Below are 20,932 nucleotides of genomic sequence, written 5' to 3' on the forward strand. Positions count from 1 at the left end.
CTTGATTCAAGGACACCTTTACCCCGTATCCTTTTGATGTAAACCTTAAGACGACTTTACGGCATTACCCGCCCTCCCAATAAGTTTATTTGTTTATAGTTTTAAATATATTTCCGCCGACTTTCTCCCCCAAGGGAGACAGGGCGTGCACGAAAAGTAAGAAGCGGGTGGACTTAGTAAACACGAGGTGAAAATAACAGCGAAATAATTGTCCATTTTCAAAACCAGAAGTTAAAGTAATGTATATTATATAACAATACCGATTTTTGTATATTGACGTCGTTCAAATGATATATGCAATTTTTTGTTATATCATTTATTTTATAAGGTATATATTTCTTTATCGCTAAGAAAATAGTTTCCACTTGCGTTATCTTGTTTTTAATCATTAGTTACTTTCTTGTTAGCAAAAAATAAATAAACATTCAAGTTAACTAAACCAAATTTGAGCTACATGTACACACGTTTTTAAGCTATTATCTTATTTTATTCTCAATATTATTCTTATGTAGGAATACGAAAAAATAAAAAATAATATCTACATCGTATTAGACGCTGACAGCTTTTAAACTATAATTGACCATTTATTTAAAAACGAACTGTTGCTTTAAATATTGGACATATTAAAAATAGGTATAAGTTGTTCTATTTATTGTAAATTGACAGAAATGCTTTACTATTTCTGCTGATTGGTCTGCAATTACAAATTTAAGTGATCTTTATCGATGATAAACGAGTCATTATCTTGCCAGTTGTTATGTCCTTTCAAAAATCCTTTAAGAAACAATAAAGCTAAAGATTTTTTTCTTCTGTAGATTAAAGACTTTTTATCATCTTTTTCCAACTAATCTCATTATTTAGGCAGGCATCTTCGGATTGTGTTATGAGCAAAAACGCACCTGAATAATCACAAAAAAGTTATAACTGTTGTTAAACAAATTTTTTTATTAGCGTATTTTTTTATTCATAGTTACTTAACGTGAACATAAAAAAGTGTTGAGAATATTGAACAACAACACAAACATTAATTTTATTAATAAAGCAGATTTACTACCACTTTTTTCAAAAATCTTTCAAAAAATATTTAGTGGTATATTGACCAAATTACTTCTTTCAATTAATTAATCTTTTTTGTAAGGTTTTAGTTGAAATGAAAAAGCTAGTGCCACGAGCGGGATTCGAACCCACGACCTTCGGCTAAATACGCCGCTGCTTTACCACATGAGCTATCGTGACGTCGATCCACTCGGACACCACCAACTCCACATCTCAACCTGCAACCCTTCAAAAAGTTTTTTTCCCAAAAGTTCATTCGTTTCAAATGTTATTTTTATATAAAATTAATCAAATTGGATTGAAAGGCCAATTAATTTGTGAAAAGCAAGCAGAATCTATTAATTAGAGTTTTCAGTAAAATTTTGAAAAAATAAAGTTTAGCCACTAGTCTGTCAGTCGAATTGTCATGGTATGGTTTTAGTGATGTCATGTTGTTTAAATCAATAATGTTTATTTTCATTTCGTTTAACCAAAAATACCTTTGTTCGGTTTTTAACTAATTGCCTTGCAACTGTGTTCTGATGTAATCAGGTGTGCAATTAGCAAAAACCCCTCTATAAACATTTAACTTGAAATATTTTCAACTCACAAGGGCAACTTTAAAGAATTAAGTTATAAAATAAATTGAACGACACTTTTTGAGTTTATATTAAAAACAAACCAGCCTCACTTTTTTGTTGACGGTAGGATTTATTCCTGAATTTGAAAATCGGGGATAATCTTCTGAACCGACGATTCCCAATCTCTTATTCTCTTCTCCTGTTCTATTTTTTCGTAGTTCAATTTTGGCAGCTCTCTCCACATTTGGAAGTAGTGTTTGTACATGCTCCTGTACGGACATAATATCGAACAAATCAGACTTGGAAATAATTTATAGGTAATTTTGAAACGAACCTTAAATAAATAGCTCGGGCTGCTTGGTACTTCTCCTCCTGGGCTATTTGGCTCTTGAGGCAATAAATGTGCCACCTCCTGAAGGCGGAAGCCATCAACTCTTTCTCATATATGCGTATAGCGCTTTCGTCGTAACATTGCATTTGCTGGGTGTACTAAAAAGTGATAAACCAATCGAGTTACAAGCACAACAATTGTGTGTAATTTCTGTAAGCTTGTAACAGTGAAAGCGTTTTATGTGTCATGTTACATGTCAATTAAAAATTTAAACATAGAGAGGCAAGACTGACCAAGAAGAAGTGAAACTACCTCTGAGTAAAATAAGCAAAATATATTTAACAAAACAGCCACATAAAACTGTTTAGCACAAACATTACATTGTAGATAACAATATTGACATGCTAAAAACTACGTTGATTTTTGATTAATCTTCGACCAAATATTTTTTTGCAAAAAACCTTGCAATGGACGTTCTTCTTTATACGTTCCACAATTCAATTGGTCAAAATAACTTTATTTTTAAGGTGTCTTTATCTTGAGAGAGAGAGAGGGAAGAGAAAAAGAGAGAGAGAGAGAGAGAGAGAGATAGAGAGAGAGAAAGTTAGCAAAGAAAGTAAGGGAGAGACTAGAGAGATAATCAGGAAGAAATATAGAGCGAGACAACGAAAAACGAAAGAGAAAGAAAGAGTCAAAAAGGGAAAAAAGAGAGAGTGGGAGAATGAGGAAATGAGAGAGAGAGTACGAGAGAGAGAGAGAGAGAAAGAGAGAGTGAGTGAGGGGGGAGAGAGAAATGAGAGAGAGTGAGAAGAAAGAAAAAGAAAAATAGAGGGAAAAAAGGAGTGAGATAGAAAGAGGAAGAGAAAGGGAGAGAAGAAAGCGAGGGAGAGAGAAATGAAAAAAAGACACCAGGAAATACGGTTTAGTTTAACAATATTGATATCAGTCGTAATAATCTTTAAACTGTGATCGAGAGGAAGATAAATAGAGAACGGGTTATGGTGTGTGGGTAGGAATGAGAGTGAGAGTGAGAATGACAAAGAGAGTGAGAGGGAGAAAAAGAGAGAGTGATAGAGAAAATAGAGAGAATGATAGAGAAAGAGAGAGAGCGAGAGAGAAAGAGAGAGTGAGTGAGTGAATGAGTGAGAAAAAGAATAGTCAGATGGATAGATACACAGATAGATAGTAAGTAGATAGATAGAGATGGAAAGAGAGAGTGAGAGAACTTTAACCATATTTTTAATCGACAAAGTTGTATTTCATTAGTCTGTCCTACCTATTTCCTAAATTATGATATAACAATTAATTATCACACTTATTTAACATAAGCAATATTTTAAAAAAGGACCAAAATCTTTGGTCAATTTCATAACACGAATAAATAATTCATTTTTGTTATATTTATTCCAAACGATGATTTTTTAAAAATTGTAACCTGTTGCCATATTTTTATAGTTTAATGATCAATCTGTGAACAGTTTGGAACGATAAACTTAATTCACCCTTTAAATTATAATATTGGATATGGTTTAATATGCTATGTTTGGAGTAAACTAATATAATTAATTATATTAAATAGTTAGTTTAGCATAAGGCCAAAAATTATAATTTAATTCTCATTTACAATCATTAATATTAATATAATAATATGATCTATTTATTAATAATAATATGCTACGTCTGTGTAACCGTTTATGAAATGAAAATCGACATAACCATGACTATAATTAATATTTATTTAATTACGTAAAAACTAATATAATTAATTATATTTATATCATTAACTAATATTGGGTATTTTTAGGGTTAATATAAATTATGTTTTCGTGGTAAAAATATTTTATAAGATTTTTTAAATCATTAATGGATTATGAGACTATCTTAAACTATATATTATCTAAATATTCTGTGCCCATACACGTGCATTAATAAAAGTGCAAAGCAAGTTTAGGCAAAGGAAGTAAACTCACGTTTTGCCAAATAACGATATGTCTTTTCATGACAGTACGTCTGTAGAATTTCTCAGCAGCATTTTGTTTTAAATTTACAGATATTTGTGTAGAAATCTTCCAGTTTCTTAATGCTACTGACATTAAATGTTTATTTACCGCGTAAGTGGCCGTCAGGAGTCTCGCTTTAGTCTCTCGGCTTTCAATCCACCATATCGCAAAGTAAATCATTAAGGAAAACTTGTCGTAAAATTTAAGGGCCCATTCTTTGAGCAATTTATCGTGTTTTTTCTGTTCTTCTATTTCCCTCATTCTTCTTGCGACTGCTTTGAATTTTTGCCTTTTCTGCTCGGCTATGAGCTTCTTATTTTCTAGCTGTTTCTGGGCAGCCTCTTCGATCCTTTGCTTTTCCTTCAACGCCTTTTGCTCTTTGATCACGTTCCACCGTTGCCGCCTTTCTTCGTGCCTCTGGTTCATGCCTTTCAGCACGTCGGGAAACTTCGCCGGCGTCGAATTTCTCGAATTCGTTTTCTCGATGGAATCGACTTTGGCGTCTGCTGGGTGTGCAGGAGCGGCTTTGAACTTCGAAATGGGTTTTTTACCGGTTTCGTTATTTTTCAAGTAGGCGAGCTCGTTTTTTTGTCGTTGTATCTCGTTCTGCATCTGCTCTATCATCTTTTCCTGCATGGATATCGTGCCTTTCTGACACTTGATTATTTCCTTCTGGGCCAAAAAGCGGTGCTCGTAGTTCGATGTGAACTTATACTGCGGAGAGTGTTTAAACGCATCGTCTTCGATCAAGTTCTGGCTCCAGAATTTGTTGTTGCAAGACGCTTTCCTATTGTCTCGTATCGCAGAAATAAGTTTGCTCAGTTTCATGTCGATGTACTCTTTCCTTTGCGCGTTGTCCATTTTCACAAAACTTCCTCGGGCTGTGGGAAGTGAAGTGAAAAAAAATCGAGTTTAAACCATATGGTTCACGTGTTCGATATCAATCAGGGCAAGTCAAATATGAACGAAAATGAACATATTCTTTTAATACAAACATTAAACATCGTATAACGTTCACGCTCGCGTTTTGAACCTTGCGACAGTCAAACAACCAAGAAGAATGGGCAACGATCATTGTGTCCATCCCCTAAGTCTATGTTGCCAAGTCAAAACAATAATGTTAGTTCGTTGCTACGAATCGCTTCCGGCAAGGGTGCTAGCGGAGGGGGCCTTGCATGTAGCACATTATAAATAACATCAACATTGTTTCACTTAAAGTTATTTCCGACCCTGAGCGCTCTTCAATTCTCCTATCACTTCCGAAACATCATAAATACATATTAAATTCCATTCTTAAATGAAGAGTAAAGTAAGTTATGAAAAGTAAAAATAAATTTATTACATAGAAATATATAGACATTATATTACTTATTGATCAGTCGTCACATATGAAATAATCGTCTTTTTAATTGAGACTTATATGAAAAAATTATTATAAAGTGATTTGACACCTCGTACGAGACTCCCAAAGGGAACGTTAATCCCTCTTTTGTACTACAGGTAAACAGGAACAAGAGATAGATAGATAGATAGAGATAGAGATAGAAAGAGAGAGAAAGAGAGAGAGAGAGAGAGAGAGAGAGAGAGAGAGAGAGAGAGATTTATGGTAAGTTCAACACTCAGGATTACTATCTGTACAGAATTGAGCCGAGAATATGTTGGCAGTCGGGGTCAGGCCTCAGGTCATCCATCTCGCCGTCGAAGTTAGGCTCCAGGGACTGTCAACAGCTGGGTTATGATAGCCCTCAACGCATGCAATTTTTAAATCTAGGCACACTCGCACTCCACTCATTCTTAAGTATATTCTTTTCCATTTGTTTACATACAGTTCATTCAAGTAGGCTGGTTGAACGATATTCGGTATTGCGGGTCACTTAATTTCTCGACATTGCCCGACGTTCCTTGGTTGAGATAGAAAGTTGTCAATACTGTGATTCAGTAGGAAAATTATTTTAGTTTCAGTTGCTACAATCAATTTTTTTTTTATTGTAACCATAATTTTATAAAATTGGTAAAATATAAAACAAGTGGTTTCACCCACTTTCCGCTAACCGGCAATACCTCCTCTATTCAACATTTAACCACCATCCCTCTAACACTACACCTTCACGCTAATAAATACTTTTTCACTATCAATAATGCCCAAATCAATAATAATATGCCCAAAATCGATTACAAAACCAAATATCTGTTCTAATTCAATAAAAAAAGCTATGTTTCCTACAAAAATTGGAACAGGGGATCCAAATATTCGCTGAAGTGCTCAAACACAATTCTCATATCGAATGACATACGCTCCCTATATGGAGCCAAGGAATGACCCGCTTCAAATAAGGAGAACAATTCGAGCAATCTTTCATTCTACATGCCGAGAGAGAGAGAGAGAGAGAGAGAGAGAGAGAGAAAGAGAAAGGTAAGGAGAGAGCATTAAATAATTTTGCTGTGTGCTTATTTCTAAGTCTGTTCCCAAAAAAATGACCATTATTTTATTTTTGTAATGTCTTATTCAAAAATTATTAAATAGTTTTTACTATTATAATTAATAAATAAATAATTATGATGACACGTTTATAGCAGTTAGCCTTTAGTAGATATTGTAAATCATTATTAAAATTGATAAAACGTAGCTTAGTCTTGAGCCATATTTGTTTTCAATTGTATGTTTGTTCTAATCTTATATTTCATAAGCCCCAAAGCGATCTTTCAACAAGTATCTTGCCCAAATTAATATCAAGAAATTCCTAAAAAGTGAAAGTGGAGTTCGAACTATGTTGACAATAAGATTTTGCCCCAAGAATACTACCCACTTATCACTGATATAATCTTTTTTTATAAATAAAATGTAAGCTCTAGATTGAATCTGAAAACGTTGCTCATGTCAAAAAAATATACATGATATAGATAAATAATACAGTTTATTGAAAAAATTACATGGTAATACATACTGTACATCATTCTATAGGAGAAAATATCCATTATACCAACAAGTTAAAGGGGAAAACAACCATCTGTTCTGTTGAGGTTAAAGATTCCTTTAACTTGTTTTACAGGAAATTAGAAGTTTAGTGTAAATATAAACCTCTTTAAAATCAGAAACATTCTTTACCAAACCAGTATATCATTAACAAGGAGGCTTTCAATGTCTAAATTGTTGAGGAGCAGTGAACTTTCTAACACAACATTAATGGAATAATGCCCGGTCAACGACGATCAAAGGACCGTTATTGAAAAAGCTACAGTTTACTCGACTATACGTTTAATTATAGAATCACTTTTAAGGAAACTAGGAAGAAAGTTCGGCGAATAGATAAAACTAGTGTTAATCTATGATCTAGCCTGGGGTACGAACGGGTACTATGCGCCTCCAATAGCCTCTAATACCCAACTCCGACTTTCCACCTTCACGAAGCTTATGCGGGTGTACCCTGTTAACTAACAAACGGAAAGAGGGGTATGGAGGGACAGGAGCTGGACCTGACACCTCCTAATCCTAAACCCAACACCTACCCCTCTTCCCACCCCACACCTTATCCTGGTCCCNTGGCATAATAATATAGCTAATAGTTCTATTATTTTTAATTAAGGATGGTTTAATTAGGGACCGTGGTGGCCGAGTGGTTAGAGTCGTAAGGTCGGGGTTGGGATAATGAGGGTGTCCAACCCATGGATTTTTATTTGAGAATATGAAGAAGTATTGGTTGTTGGACGGTAAGCGCTCCTGTATCACAGGAATTGCTTTACTATTGTTTTTAATTTTAATGGTTTGTTTACAATATAAGGTAAATCATGATTGATTTACAAATTTAAAAACATACCTAATTTGTATAAAAGCCGACGGATCCAGTAAAACCACTTCATCCGACAAACTCCAACCCCATTTTGTTATTATTATTTTTGTAATTTACAAAAATTTACAATTTATCAAAAATAACACATACAGACATTTTGTTCCATTTATTTATTGAAAAAATGAAAAATGTTTATTTATTAAGATTTAAACAGATGGGCGATTTCAAAAATTCTTCGAGCTTTTATCATTAAAGAAATTAAACTCAAGAACCTATTTAACTATACAACTTCCCAATTAACTTACTTAAATAACTTTTTTTATTATTGGAAGTAGGGATCATACGAAGAAGAGCAGAGCTAAATTTAGGACAAAAATGCTGCAAAACATGCAAAACGTTTTTACCTGAACATATCTCATGAAGAAAAATGTTTTAAAAAAAAGAAATTTTTTGAATGATAAAAAGCGTTTTAAGTTGGATTTCACATTATTTTCATGACTTAGGCAAAGAAAATCCATTTTTAAACAAACGTCCAATATGTGGAGGTTTAATGGTTTGGAATACGGTTGGGTACTATCAAAAAATTAATTTTTTTTATACAAACATGGACGCAAAAGAATATATTAAAATAATTCAGGTACAACTCGTTGAAAGAGAAGAGCCGACGAGGGGGTTGTTCTTTTTTCAGCAAGCAAACTCGCTTCATTTTTTTCTCGCCCTTTTTATAATCCTAAATTCCTAATACGTGTATAATTTGAAAAGTCGAAACAAGTCGAAATACCAAGCGAGGATAGGCAGGCCAAACGACCTCAAAAGACAAAACTATAGGTTTATCATTCCATAGGACTAATGAAAAATCAAACAATAAAGAAAACTTGTTGAAAGATATTTTTCGGGCAGTTTTGTACACGGCTGTAAAAGAAAATCTCTGAAATTAGGCCATTTGTCGATAAAGTACATAATGAAACTTTTTATATCCCTTCCAAAAAGAAGGGACAAATTTTAGTGGACAACAGAAAGTAAATACGTAATAAGTAACCAATCATTTTATCAAGAATCAGGGTAATTAAAACATGTTTTTGTTTGTATTTGTTGCTACCAAGAAAGTTTATAAAATCGTATACGATAAAATTAATGGCTATCATAAAAAAATAGGAGTGTCCTAGAAGTTTGTTGAAAAAGTGTATTTTCACCAATTTTGATATTTACAGTTTTTCAAATTTACAAAAATTCCCCAATAATAGGTAGAAAACCTCTATTTTCTGTAATAGAAGTATCGGCTAATTTTTCACTCACGAACACTCTGGAGCAAGACATGATCTTGAAGAAAAAAGCAAATTCAGTTGTTACTGCCAAGCTTGCGACTTATTTTAAGGCCATCATCAGGGCAAAATAACCTTATATATGTATACAGATTGACATATTTGTTTTTTTACAGGCGATTTCAAGTTTTCTTGAAGACCGATTCAGTCCTAACATTACCAAGGTTGTTACAGTTATTACACTTGCTTTAAATAGAACATGGAAGTCACTTATATTGCAGGAAATTGTGCCTATTAAGTTGAAGGTTAAATTATGGAATGTCTTATTTCAGAAATATATCATACCATGTGCACAATTTTCAGGTTAGCATGGGCACCTCAAAACACACGCTAAAAATATAACCGAAAGTCACCGAGAAGAGTGCTTACACTGCTTCAAACCTCAGCACACCTAAATTTGTGTGTGATCTGCACTGAGTTATTTCATTTTCAGACAACTTTGGTGGTTTCCTTTTATCAGATTTTTGATGATTATTCAGAATTAGATGTGAAGTTTAAAATAATTTAAATAATGGTGACAAATAAAGTATGGATCGTGCTTTTGTGTAATTCACGAAGTCACGAGAGTGTCTTCAACTTTTTGGCAGTGAAATAACACTTGAGTTCTTTTACCGTTACAATATCGAAACCATCAGATACTTTAAATAGTGGAAACCGAGTAAGTATTCGGGCTATCATACCGTACAAGCCCTTTGTACCTGTGGAATTTTCCAGGGGTGAATTCCCACTTTATCCAGACCTTTTCTAAACGTGGTTAATAATGCCCGAGGCTGACATCACCTGAAGAACCCTCTCCACACGGCTTACCTGCCTCCAATAGGCAGCAATTTCAGAAGAAACGTGTTGGTACTTTCTACATTTTTCTGAATAAGCGGATTTACATTCCTATTATCTGGCAAGGTTATGTCTATTACAAAACTTTACCTTTCCTCTATCATCGCCAGATAATATCGGGCTGGAATTTACAAAGGATCTGTAAAGAGATCTGTTTGTGAGAACTGTGCGATCCCAGTAGACATGTTCACCACTATCTTTTTTATAATACTGCCTGGGGTAGGTAACAGAAATAAGGATGCACCCTCGCAGTAGATTCGAGCGTTTGGCCAGTGTTAGATTAGTGATCTTTGCTGCACTGTTATGCACCTGTCTCTCTAAATATTCCCGATCGTTTCCAGATATCCATAAGCCACAAATCCTTCATCCGTCACAGTTGGGTCCCCCGACTATCTTTTCGAATCTTTTGTGGGTACCATGGATGACTACCATGAACCCTCTGCTGCCGAGAAGGGCTTTATTATCATTATTTCAATATATTCATCTATTTAGGGAAAGTTTTGTTAGGGGGTGATTTGTCACAACCCCGTTTTAAAATTATATTTCTTTATGTATATAACTGCTTAACTATTTAAGAACTTTCTTATCTTTTGCTCCTCCGTAACAAGTTCGCTCGGCTTATACTGCTAATACTGGTCAGTGTTGCTTTAAGTAAGTACCAAACCACCTGTACATATTATAGTTGATATAATCATCACTTTAATTACATTTCTTTCAGCTCAAAGCTAAACGCCTGATACTTCCGAATTTTTTCAGCCCGGATTTTTTGGGTGTTTCCGTCATTAGGTATGACATATATATGACGTCATACATATCTATGATATATGACGTTCCGGTTTTCTTATCCATACCAATATATCAGGTTTGTGGTGAATCACAGTCCTGTCTGTTATTGCTTGGGCATCCCAATATATTTTGGTGTCACCTTTTCTATGTGCTGGTGGTTTATACCGGTAATAGGGTAGTTCATAGCGTCCAGATTGTGGCATTTGATATTTTCGGCATATTGCCTTATGGATAATCTTAGCCACGTTATTATGTCGGTTTAGATATTCCTTCGGTGCAAGCACAGACATCCCGCTACAATATGCTGAATGTTGTCCGTTGTGGAATTATACATTTTGCACTTTTCTCTTATTTGCAATAGACTTCCTATAAACTTTACTAACGACTACCTAATCCTGAACTGCGAAGATGAATCCTTCCGTTTCTGGGTATAAATAACCTCTAATAAGCCACTGACTTATTATTATTACTATTAATATAGTAACATTTCAAATATTAAAATCAAATGAAACTATTGTGAGAAAATGGATCCATGTTCACCAAGTTCAACTCCCATGCTATGATGTCAAAAAACGTTACCGTCATCATTGACAGTGGGTGGAACTGGAAAGACAGTGGGCTTAGTTAACAGCAGCCTCACCTCTCAGTTATTTTAACAATAAACCGGACGATTATGAAAGGATCCTCGTCCAATTTTACATTTTTGACCTTTCTTAAATATCCACGTTTGAAATATATGACCAGATGAAAAAGTAAGTTATAGAAAGAAAATAATCTATACCACCATGTGGCAGACACTTATGGACTCCTTGGTTTGTTTGCATGTATAGATTAATATTTGACTGGAACTTAAGTGTTTTATTTTATTTGTAAAATTATATTATTTCTGTTATTTTACTTGTTAAAGAGAATTTATTAACAAAATGGTCAAAGTTTTCTGCCTTATCTAGTCTCTTGCTCTGCAACACTCTTTCCTTTGTAAAACTTCCAGTTTTATTTACATTGATTTCCAGTATGCTGGTTTAATTGGATGGAAATAATCCTAATACGAGTCATTATAGTCAAATTTATACATTGTCAAATATCTTGGATGGCCAAGAAGTGATCAGTGCGATAAGACATTAACTTATGTAATTGCACCTTTATTACCTATTAAAATAATTTTATATTAGCTGTATTAAGTTTTATTACATGTATTATTATTGTGGCACAGATTACACAGCGGTGATGCTTGATTCGTATCTCCTGCAGATAATGAGAACTCATATAATAGGAAACACCTCGAATTTCAAATTGAAGCATTTTCTTCTCGACCGTTTGTTATGTTATTAGCTGTTAAAGCAATTTTATATTACCTGGATGATTATGTGTATACTAGGAAGTGAGGGTTTTGTTCCGCAAGCATCGCAGCCTTCAGGCTTATTGTACTTGCCTAGTTCCTTTGATTTTTCTTTGTATATCCATTGAGCAGTTGCTTTGCAATCTATGATATAGGGTCATCATTAAATTTGCCCATTTGTGTAGATGTTTTCTCAAATGCCAGTGACGTGTAAATAGTCCTATCACTCCTCTGAGTTTAGCCCTGTCTATATTTAGCATGAGGTAATTTTTTTAGCATCATCTTACTGCTTACTGTGCCTGATCCACTCTGTTAGAGGATTCTTCTTTGTTAGAAAAATAAAATAATGGTGGTGAAAAAAATAAATAAATGGAGGACTGAGTGTATTGTTCAATCTTTTTAAAAAGATAGTTCCTTCTCACAGTAAGTTGTTTTCAACGATCCAGATTTTGAGCCTACAGTTCATCAGGTTGAAGGAGCTCTACAACCACATTTCTCGATATGAATTGTAAGGCTGAACCCCCAGACCCCGGCCATTGCGACGTTCAGATGAGAAGCTGGTTTTTAATACCTCTCAATTATCCATGAACTATCTTTTTAAAAAGGATTCTTCGTTTGTTTTAGTTATCTCAAGTTCAGGGCCTTCTTTGGCTCATGTAACTACCTTTTCATTACCCAAAATTCCCCCTTTTGTCCTGGTAGGTTGTTAACCCAGGTTTTGGAGAGTTTGGATAATGCTTTAACGGCTACTTGACTTACGTTATGATTAATTTTTGCCAGTGTAGCTTCTTTTAAGATATTCTAAGGCACAAGTGTTGATGGCATGTCAGCATTTTCCTCATTGATTTCCTATATATTTATATTATTGCATGCTCTTACTCTACTATTACTTACTCTCTAATACTCTTAATATGAAGTCATTATAGTCAAAGTTTATACATTGTCAAATTTGTTGGTTAGCCAACAAGTGAACTGTTTACTTAACCAACCTTAATTGTGTGATCAATTGCAACTTTATTAGCTATTTAATTTTATATTAGCTGAAGTTTCATCATTTGTATTATTATTGTGATATTTTTTTTAATTGTTTATATTGGGTTGTCCGGAAAATAATGCAGGATTTTGGTATTAAACAAAAAAAAAGAAACTAGTTACTTTAAAGCAATGTTCTTTAATCAAAATAATTTCCCNGTAATCCTGTAAACGTAAACAGAATATTTTATATAGATTTTTTTTAATGAAAACTTAAAATCCTGCATTATTTTCCGGACAACCCAATAGTACAATACAGTATTGTATGTGTAACTATAATAATAAGTGGTCATAACAGTTCAGGCATTGACCCGGCACTCATCATTGTAAGGTAAAGGTCCCGGGTTCGAATCCAGTGGCCCTGGATCAAGTATAGGTACCCAAAAACCAGGTACTCCGAGAATTGATATAACCTCTGCTGTTGCAAACCCTCGTTAAAAAAAAAGTGACAGTAGTTAGGTGTTTGGACATGTAAGTTTCAACTTGCAAAGTAAATGAGCAATCAAAATAAAATGTACAAAATACTCCTAATTTTTACGTTTTTAATTATTTATTTAAAAGCAAAAAAAAACATATGAACAGGACATTTAAATTATATTAATATATTACATTAATCAGCCTTAGGTTCATAAAAAAATCATTCCTTTTCACCATCACGGAATCTGTCCCCAAGAACCAGCAAGGTTTCAGAGTTGTTGACACCATTTCCTTCGCTCTAGAGGACAAAATAGTATGACTTCAGTGTGTTCCTGGATTGCCCAGACTGTTGATAGACTATGGTTCATTATCCTTATAAACTTAAAAACTCATATTACCTTTTACAGAAATCTTATTTGTCTCACTGCCACTTCAGAGAGAAGTATGCCAATAAATAGGTCATATATCAGTCCAATAGAAGCAGGTGTCACACAAGGGAGCATTCTAGGTTCCATCCTGTATTCAATTTATACTTTCCTATACATTGCAACACCATTATTATTACCTAAGCGGATGACAATGATATTCTATCCAAGCAACCTCCTACATTCAAGAACACATTGAGTCTACTTTGTCACTGGCACTACAAGTGCCAAAATTGATGGACAAAATGAATGAGGAAAATGTATCCAGTGTTTATTTACATTTTTAATAAAAGTCTTGCCATCCTCTGAACATCATCAACGAGGATTTTCTGACATCTCAAATCATGTATTTAGCACCACAACAGACTGACAAGGAACCTTGACTTAAGAGACAACAGCTTGATAGAAAACAGACAAAATTTGTTAGGACTGAAATTTGTTTTGGCCATTCAAACTCAACTAAGCCATCTATTATCCAGCAAGTCCAATCCTTCCAATCAAACATCCTCAGAAATTGTAAAAGCTCCTTACTGTGTCACTAGCCTTACTATCCTCAATGACATCAACATCACCTTTGTCAACAAACTGATTCGATCTTGCTTCCAAAAGTTCCATAATAAGTTTTCAATTCTCCTAACCCTACTGCTACTTGTTTCCACATTTCCGTCCCAAGAACCCGCCATGTCGCCTTAAATGACGATGGCCTCATTTACCCTTTAATTTCTCATATTGATTGCCAGTGGTGGCTGGTTTCTCTTAATCTGTGTACTCCGGGTAGTGATGGTATAGTGTCAATTTACAGTGAAAAAAAACTTACATATTTGCTGTATGTAGTTTTATGTATTTACATGCTATAAATTATTTAAAAGAAAGTCTAATTGCTGAAGTTTGTGCCACTGTGCACCACAGAACAGCACCTGATAAAGTTGGAAATAAATTGTGTAATTTAATTTATTTATTTTACTGATCTATGATCAGTGAGTGAGCTTTTACTAGACATGTCAAATTTTATTTGTTTTCTCTGTAGTCAAATATTTTACACATAAAACATTCAAAACATTTAAATAATTTTTTGTGCCTGTCGGCACTTCAATATTGTTTGATTTTTGTTAATTTTTACTATAGTAAATTAAAATTCACATTAAATAATATTGCTTTTTTTAGATGTCTTTTAATCCTACAAATCCTCTCCAGGAGAAACCTGGAGATGTTGGATATGAACCTAATTCTATTTTTCTTTTAAAAGTAAGTCCCATTACTTTTCCACACTTTTTTAAAATTAATCAGTCAATTTATTTATTTTTGAAAGGTATATCCTACAAATGATTCTAAAGAGTTGGCAACTAATAATGATGAAATTTTACCGAATGATTTTACTGAGAATCAAGTGAGTTTTGCCAACATTGATTCTCAAGATGGCACACTTATAAATACAGTCGAATCAGTTCCGCATTCTGTCCTCGACTGTAATGCCCATGTGATAAATGATCAAGGTAAAATCAGATACAACTATTCCATAGTTATTAATCACACCAAGTTTTTATTTCTTTTTCAAAGGAGGAATTCAAATTTGCGATAAAAATTCTTCATATCCGCTTTTACTACTTCAGAATGAGATAGCGCAGCAAGAAATTGTTGAAACATCGATTGATGATCCTAGGTCAGTTTTCAACAACTTTTTATTTGCGTCATTACCCAAGAGCGATATTTGTACTGTCTCAGCCAAAGACTTTGAAGATGTTGCAAATGTTCCCGACTCCACTGTGACGGTCTCATCGTCCACAGATGCTGAAGTTAATTCTATACTCGTATGTATCTTAAGTTCACCTTTGATTCATTTTTAAAATTTGAAATGTTTATTTTTTAATTAGGAAAGCCAGAAAGAAAACACAGTCCAAGCTGAGTTATTAGAAGGAATTAATGAATTAGAAAATGAAGTTTTAGGTGCTAGAACTTTCGGTGAGCTATTAGTTTAATTGTATTAGTAGTATCAATTAGTTTTACTAACTAATTGTTTAGAATTAGATGCATATTCAAGCTCTGATGATGAAGAAGTTTGTAAGGTCATTTATGATAAACCTGTTGTGTGTCGTGCTCGAGGGACTCTACCCGCAGAATATCTTTACATAGACACGATTGCCAAAAATCGCAAAAAGAAAGGAGGTAGTAATACTATATGTATTTGAAAAATTTAAGTATATATGTGAAAATGCCTTTTCTAAAAAATAGTTTTCTTAGAGTATGGTGTATTTGTAAAAAAAGAATTACCTAAAAAGACTCTCTTTGGTCCCATGGAAGGTGCTTTGGTCAACCATGAAGGCCCAGTCGATACACAGAATTTACAACTGTTGGTTGCGACCGATGGAATTTTTAAAAAGCTAGATGTTTCAAATGAAAGTAAGTCATTTCCACCCATAAAATGTTCCATTAAAATAAATTAATATTTAAAGTTTATTAATATTTATTATTTTAGAACTGAGTAATTGGATGAGATATGTGCGGCCGGCAACCTGTTTAGAAGATCAAAACCTAGTTGTTTATCAACATGGTAGAAATTTGTATTTTAGCACGCTAAAACCGATCAAAGTAAATGAAGAACTTAGAGTCTGGTACGAACCAGATTATGCCAATTTAAGAAACCTACCTTGCTATGTACCACCAAAGAAGAAACGGAGGCCTGTTTTGGTGATACAGTCTGGTCAGAGCAATATTCTGCAGTTGGCGAAACAAAATACTCGACAGTTAAATAATGTTAATGAAGAAAATAAATTTAGGTAAAAATAAATACATGAAAAATTAGGATCAGTGTAAACTTTTTCTTTTTTTTTAGGGAGTGGAAATGTTCAAGGTGTAACTGTACCTTTTCAAGTGCAACACTTCTTAACTTGCATGTGCTTACACATGCAGCAGATAATATTGAAACAGAAGAATTATTTGCAAACAACGAAGTTTCACAGGATAAAAATCTAATGACTGAACCTAAGGTATAAATAATGAAGATTTATTTTATGTCAATAAAGTGATTCTAATTTGTACTAAATTAATAGAAATTATCATTATAATGAAAATAAACTTGCTAATAATAATGTGAGTAAAAATCCTGTTAGTATTTGTCATTTAAATGTGAATGTATGGACTTTAATTATTTATTTATCTTTTTCCACTTACTCATTTCTATTTCTCTATCTATCTATATTTATATTTTTAGGCTGTACAAGTGCAGGAAGAAAATTTCTTTTGTAAAGTTTGCATGAAATCTTTCTCAAGTAATACAGCGTTGAGTTGCCACATGAAAACGCATTCTTGTATGTTTTCAAATATTACTGAATGTTTTAAATAAAAGCATTAATTATGAATTAAATTTTTCAGCGAAAAAAATGTTCGATTGTCCAATTTGTAAGAGCATTTTTATGAGTTTGTTATTACTGAAAGATCATATTCATAAACATGCTGTCAATGGGGTTTACAGCTGCCCTCATTGCCCAAAGGTAGTTTAAGGTTTATTTTTTGGGTTTATATCTTTTTTTTTTAATTGTTATTATTTTTAGAAATTCAGGTTGTACAAGCATATAAGAAATCACATAAGGACTTATCATAGCAAAAGAAAGTGTATTTGTCAAATATGCGCTAAAGGTTTTCCTAATATGGCTAAACTAAAATTACATCAAGTTGGGTATGATATCAAAATATTATATTACATTCATTATAATAATTAACTTATTGAAATAGGGGGTGAAAAGTTTACACATGTGATACTTTAAAAAAGTACTTTTTTCAGTTAAATATTTTAATAAGGTATCCAAATGCGAAATGTTCATTACAAAACAAAAAAAAACATATAAGTAGGACATTCAAAATGTGCTTGATGTTTCCAGACATTCTGATCACAGGAATTTCTCTTGTGCTATATGCGGGCAAAAATTTAAAAGAAAAGACAAAATGGTGCAGCATATGAAACGCATCCACTTAAACGGTGATCCAAAAAAAGTTAAAACTAAAAAAAAAGTGGTGCCTTGTACTGTTGTAGGTTACTAGTTTATTCCAGGACTTTAAATTATTATGATTAGTGTAAACATTTTCTTTTTTTTTGTTACCCCTTCCAACAGGATTCTTCAGAATACAGTGGATTCATTTACAAGTGCCATATATGTGTGATCGGTTTTAAAAGACGAGGAATGCTGGTCAACCACCTTGCAAAAATGCATCCTGAAGTACCTCCTGAATCTCTTCCAGAGTTAAATCTTCCAATTTTAAAAGATAATGTTTATTATTATTGTCAATACTGTGATAAGGTTTGTTTTTAAATTTATTCATAAAATATGTAGACAATTTTTTTGGCACTAATTTTTTATTATCACTTCAGAAATATATGAGTAGTACAAAACGGAAATTTCACATTTTGAAAGCACACCCTGGAGAAAAATTGCCATTGAGTAATGGACGAGCTGTGAGTGTCTATTAACTTTGTTAAATATTATTGTATTAATGCCCCATTTTTTTAGGAATCTTCTGGAAATAATTTTAACAATTTTAACAATACATATTGCCAGACAGTAGGGAGCATTATGAAAAAACCACAATCGTGCCAGTGGTGTTATAAACAATACGCATCCAAGGGAAAACTCCTGAATCACCAAAGAAAGTGTCACTTAGACTTACTTCCGAAATCATTACAAGTATGGCTCTGTGTAGTGATTTTTTTTTTTTTTTTATTACAAATCTATAATTTTTTATGCAGGTGCCATTAAAAAGCAAGAGGAACACAGCAAATTGTGAAGAGGATAATGATTCTTTTAGAGATGATGTAGGAAAAGATCCGTCTGACATTTTCTTGCAAAACCCTTTAGATGCAAATATGACAGGTGATTATTTTTATTTAAATATTTATTTTCCTGTAAAAATTTTATGGTCAAATTTTTGACAAAATGTTCAATAATCATAGGGTGAAAATTTTTCTTCTATAATTACATAATAATAATAAAGTGGGAAGTTTATAGACCAACAAACAGCTGAGGTCATTGCCGTCCCTCTGCATGTTTTCCTTTTGTCTTGTGTATTTCTATAATTACAAATTTAATTTTTACAATTTTTTTTTTAGATTTTGAATTATCTTTAGGAGATAATAGAGTATTCTCTGAGGGGGAATTTATAATTGATGCTAATTCGTTAAAACGAGCTGTAAAGGTAAAGTATAATTTTTTTTAAACATGGCTTTTACATCCGTTAGTAATATAAATTACTGTTTTTCAGGAAGAGGTTTTGTCAGCCGATTTATCGCCAGAAACCTTGGCTGAGCTTAGCCAGATAATTGACAGCCGACCTGACCAATATTTTAAAGTTTATCAAACGTCTTCTGGCATCACATTCGCTCGTCCAATTGAAGTTTGGGACCCAATTTCAGCTTGTCAAATTCTAAGCCCTGCAACAAACGACAACCATATGTTAAATTGATTATTGAATATCAGTAGTAAACTGAAAAATGACACAGTTAAAATAGGAAACAAAATCTGATTATTTTATTTGTTAATAGGACATTTTTAATTTTTTTTAAATTGCATAATCTTCAATTAAATTACAACTATTTGATTAAGCATTTGGATAATATGTAATTCATTCCAAGATGTATTATAATTGCAATGAAATATCTTTATAAATTACTACTGTACTGTGATAAAGAAAACAAACAAGTTTTGTATGCTAATGTTGTGTAAATGTAGTATTTTACTATGTAAATTATTTGTACATACATTAAAATTGATTTCCTACAATTTTCAATTTAAATATTTAAAAGTTGTTTTTATATATTTCTTGTACCTTTACTTGTGTCACGGTCTGTTCTCGATTCAACAAGACTGCCCCAAATATAAACAGTAATTTCATGCAAACCATTTGCCAGACCATTTGGAACAAGGCTGGATGTGTACTCACTGTTTACAGACAATCCGCTGTTGACCGAAGCACTCAATATTAGGGAATCCAACACTTTTTAAATTCTTTTCAGGATCGCCCACTTCTTTTTGTCTCTCATCTTCATGGAATGACTCTAGACTCAAATGTCTCTACCCTCATTGTCCTGATCCTATCTTATTTTTTGCTCTAGGCCTAATCATGAAATCTAAAACACAACATTGTCACTTTGAAATAAATTGAAATGTGGCACTTATATGCATACCCTATTAACAGAAAAGGATTCTAATTGTGATCGTTTTTCTGCATTTACTTCCAAAGATAATTTTACAAAAGAACTTTTTTATTCAAATGCTGTGACGATAATACTTTATTATTATTGAAGAATGAAAAATACTATGCACCATTTCTCTTTGCTTGTGGTATTCGTAATCCACAAAATATTGATTGATTTTGATTTTACTACAAGTTGTATGCCTCAGTAAAACAATGGTTGTTGTGGACGAAGTGGTGAAAGTCAGGAGTGCCACCCTCCCAACTGGACCATTGCAATCACGTCTTCTGACACTAAGCAGAATAAGTAAAAATATGATAAAAGAAAGATGTCAGTGTGCAGGGTCTTCTAAAGAGCCTCTTGCATATTAAGAGCCTGACCTGTAGATGATCTCATGAGAACCTGAACCGGAAATGAGGAATCGTTTACCCGATGGACCATAGATCATAAGCAGTTGACACCCGGGCACTTACTCATGGGTCAAAGCCCCCCTTGCAGAGCAAGGTTACAAATAGAAACTTGACTCCTTGCAGAGAGTGTGTAAGCATGCCGCCAAATTTAAGTCTCCTCTTTCACTTTTTGAAGGATGTGGGTTTATATATAGATATGCTCATAAATTCATAGATATGTTTTATGTGTTTTGTTGGAGTGCATTTATTTGTGCGATTGGTGAGGGGTGATGGTGAAATATAGCATCACAATTGACCCTCCAGTAGTGGTGTGTTTAGGGTAGATGGCAGAACATTTATAAAAGTACCCAATTTACAAAATCGACCCGAATTTGGATTAGACTTTTAATACAGCGGGTGGGCCGATGGAGGAATAATAAGTATCCCATCAACTAGGCAGAATGAGTGCTAT

At 33.3% G+C, this 20,932-nt stretch overlaps 2 protein-coding genes across 5 annotated transcripts; one reads left to right on the forward strand and one right to left on the reverse strand.

The window, feature by feature from the left end:
• Window positions 1-629: 629 nt before the first annotated feature.
• Window positions 630-7,917, reverse strand: LOC106663945 (coiled-coil domain-containing protein 191). 3 transcript variants are annotated; one of them, XR_001340114.1, is made up of 4 exons: window positions 7,763-7,917; window positions 1,951-2,105; window positions 1,727-1,885; window positions 630-899 (listed from the first exon to the last, which is right to left on the reverse strand). XR_001340114.1 is itself a non-coding variant. In XM_014389202.2 (3 exons), exons 1-3 carry the CDS (start codon window positions 4,806-4,808, stop codon window positions 1,747-1,749), a joined length of 1,185 nt encoding a protein of 394 aa, XP_014244688.1. In that variant the 5' UTR covers window positions 4,809-5,185; the 3' UTR covers window positions 1,727-1,746. The 3 variants fall into 3 exon arrangements, 2 of the variants coding, with proteins under 2 accessions (XP_014244688.1, XP_014244689.1); XM_014389202.2 differs by lacking the exons at window positions 630-899; window positions 7,763-7,917 and adding an exon at window positions 3,918-5,185; XM_014389203.2 differs by lacking the exons at window positions 630-899; window positions 7,763-7,917 and adding an exon at window positions 4,056-4,882.
• Window positions 7,918-11,303: 3,386 nt separating this feature from the next.
• On the forward strand, window positions 11,304-19,680 carry LOC106663924 (PR domain zinc finger protein 10-like). Of its 2 annotated transcripts, XM_014389172.1 has the most exons (19): window positions 11,304-11,429; window positions 15,055-15,135; window positions 15,200-15,383; window positions 15,448-15,698; window positions 15,762-15,849; window positions 15,910-16,053; window positions 16,129-16,287; window positions 16,364-16,664; window positions 16,721-16,874; window positions 17,099-17,195; window positions 17,260-17,378; window positions 17,439-17,563; window positions 17,766-17,913; window positions 17,997-18,182; window positions 18,254-18,337; window positions 18,393-18,566; window positions 18,629-18,752; window positions 18,989-19,074; window positions 19,141-19,680. In XM_014389172.1, exons 2-19 carry the CDS (start codon window positions 15,055-15,057, stop codon window positions 19,339-19,341), a joined length of 2,706 nt encoding a protein of 901 aa, XP_014244658.1. In that variant the 5' UTR covers window positions 11,304-11,429; the 3' UTR covers window positions 19,342-19,680. The 2 variants fall into 2 exon arrangements, with proteins under 2 accessions (XP_014244658.1, XP_014244659.1); XM_014389173.1 differs by lacking the exons at window positions 11,304-11,429; window positions 15,055-15,135 and having other exon boundaries at window positions 15,292-15,383; window positions 15,501-15,698.
• The last annotated feature ends 1,252 nt before the right edge of the window (window positions 19,681-20,932 follow it).

This window comes from Cimex lectularius, unplaced genomic scaffold, assembly GCF_000648675.2.
Source record: "Cimex lectularius strain Harlan isolate CLEC.00 unplaced genomic scaffold, Clec_2.1 scaffold7, whole genome shotgun sequence".
Lineage (NCBI taxonomy): Eukaryota > Metazoa > Arthropoda > Insecta > Hemiptera > Cimicidae > Cimex > Cimex lectularius.

What these genes read in the sequence shown, in the direction of transcription:
- LOC106663945 (XM_014389202.2), bottom strand. Translation starts at nt 4,808, where the DNA reads ATGGACAACGCGCAAAGGAAAGAGTACATCGACATGAAACTGAGCAAA. An exon ending in ATATCGTTATTTGGCAAAAC is followed by an intron (nt 2,106 to 3,917) that starts GTGAGTTTACTT and finishes ATCACTTTTTAG; the next exon opens with TACACCCAGCAAATGCAATG. An exon ending in GCCCGAGCTATTTATTTAAG is followed by an intron (nt 1,886 to 1,950) that starts GTTCGTTTCAAA and finishes ATGTCCGTACAG; the next exon opens with GAGCATGTACAAACACTACT.
- LOC106663924 (XM_014389172.1), top strand. Translation starts at nt 15,055, where the DNA reads ATGTCTTTTAATCCTACAAATCCTCTCCAGGAGAAACCTGGAGATGTT. An exon ending in TTTAGGTGCTAGAACTTTCG is followed by an intron (nt 15,850 to 15,909) that starts GTGAGCTATTAG and finishes CTAATTGTTTAG; the next exon opens with AATTAGATGCATATTCAAGC. An exon ending in TTTAGATGCAAATATGACAG is followed by an intron (nt 18,753 to 18,988) that starts GTGATTATTTTT and finishes TTTTTTTTTTAG; the next exon opens with ATTTTGAATTATCTTTAGGA.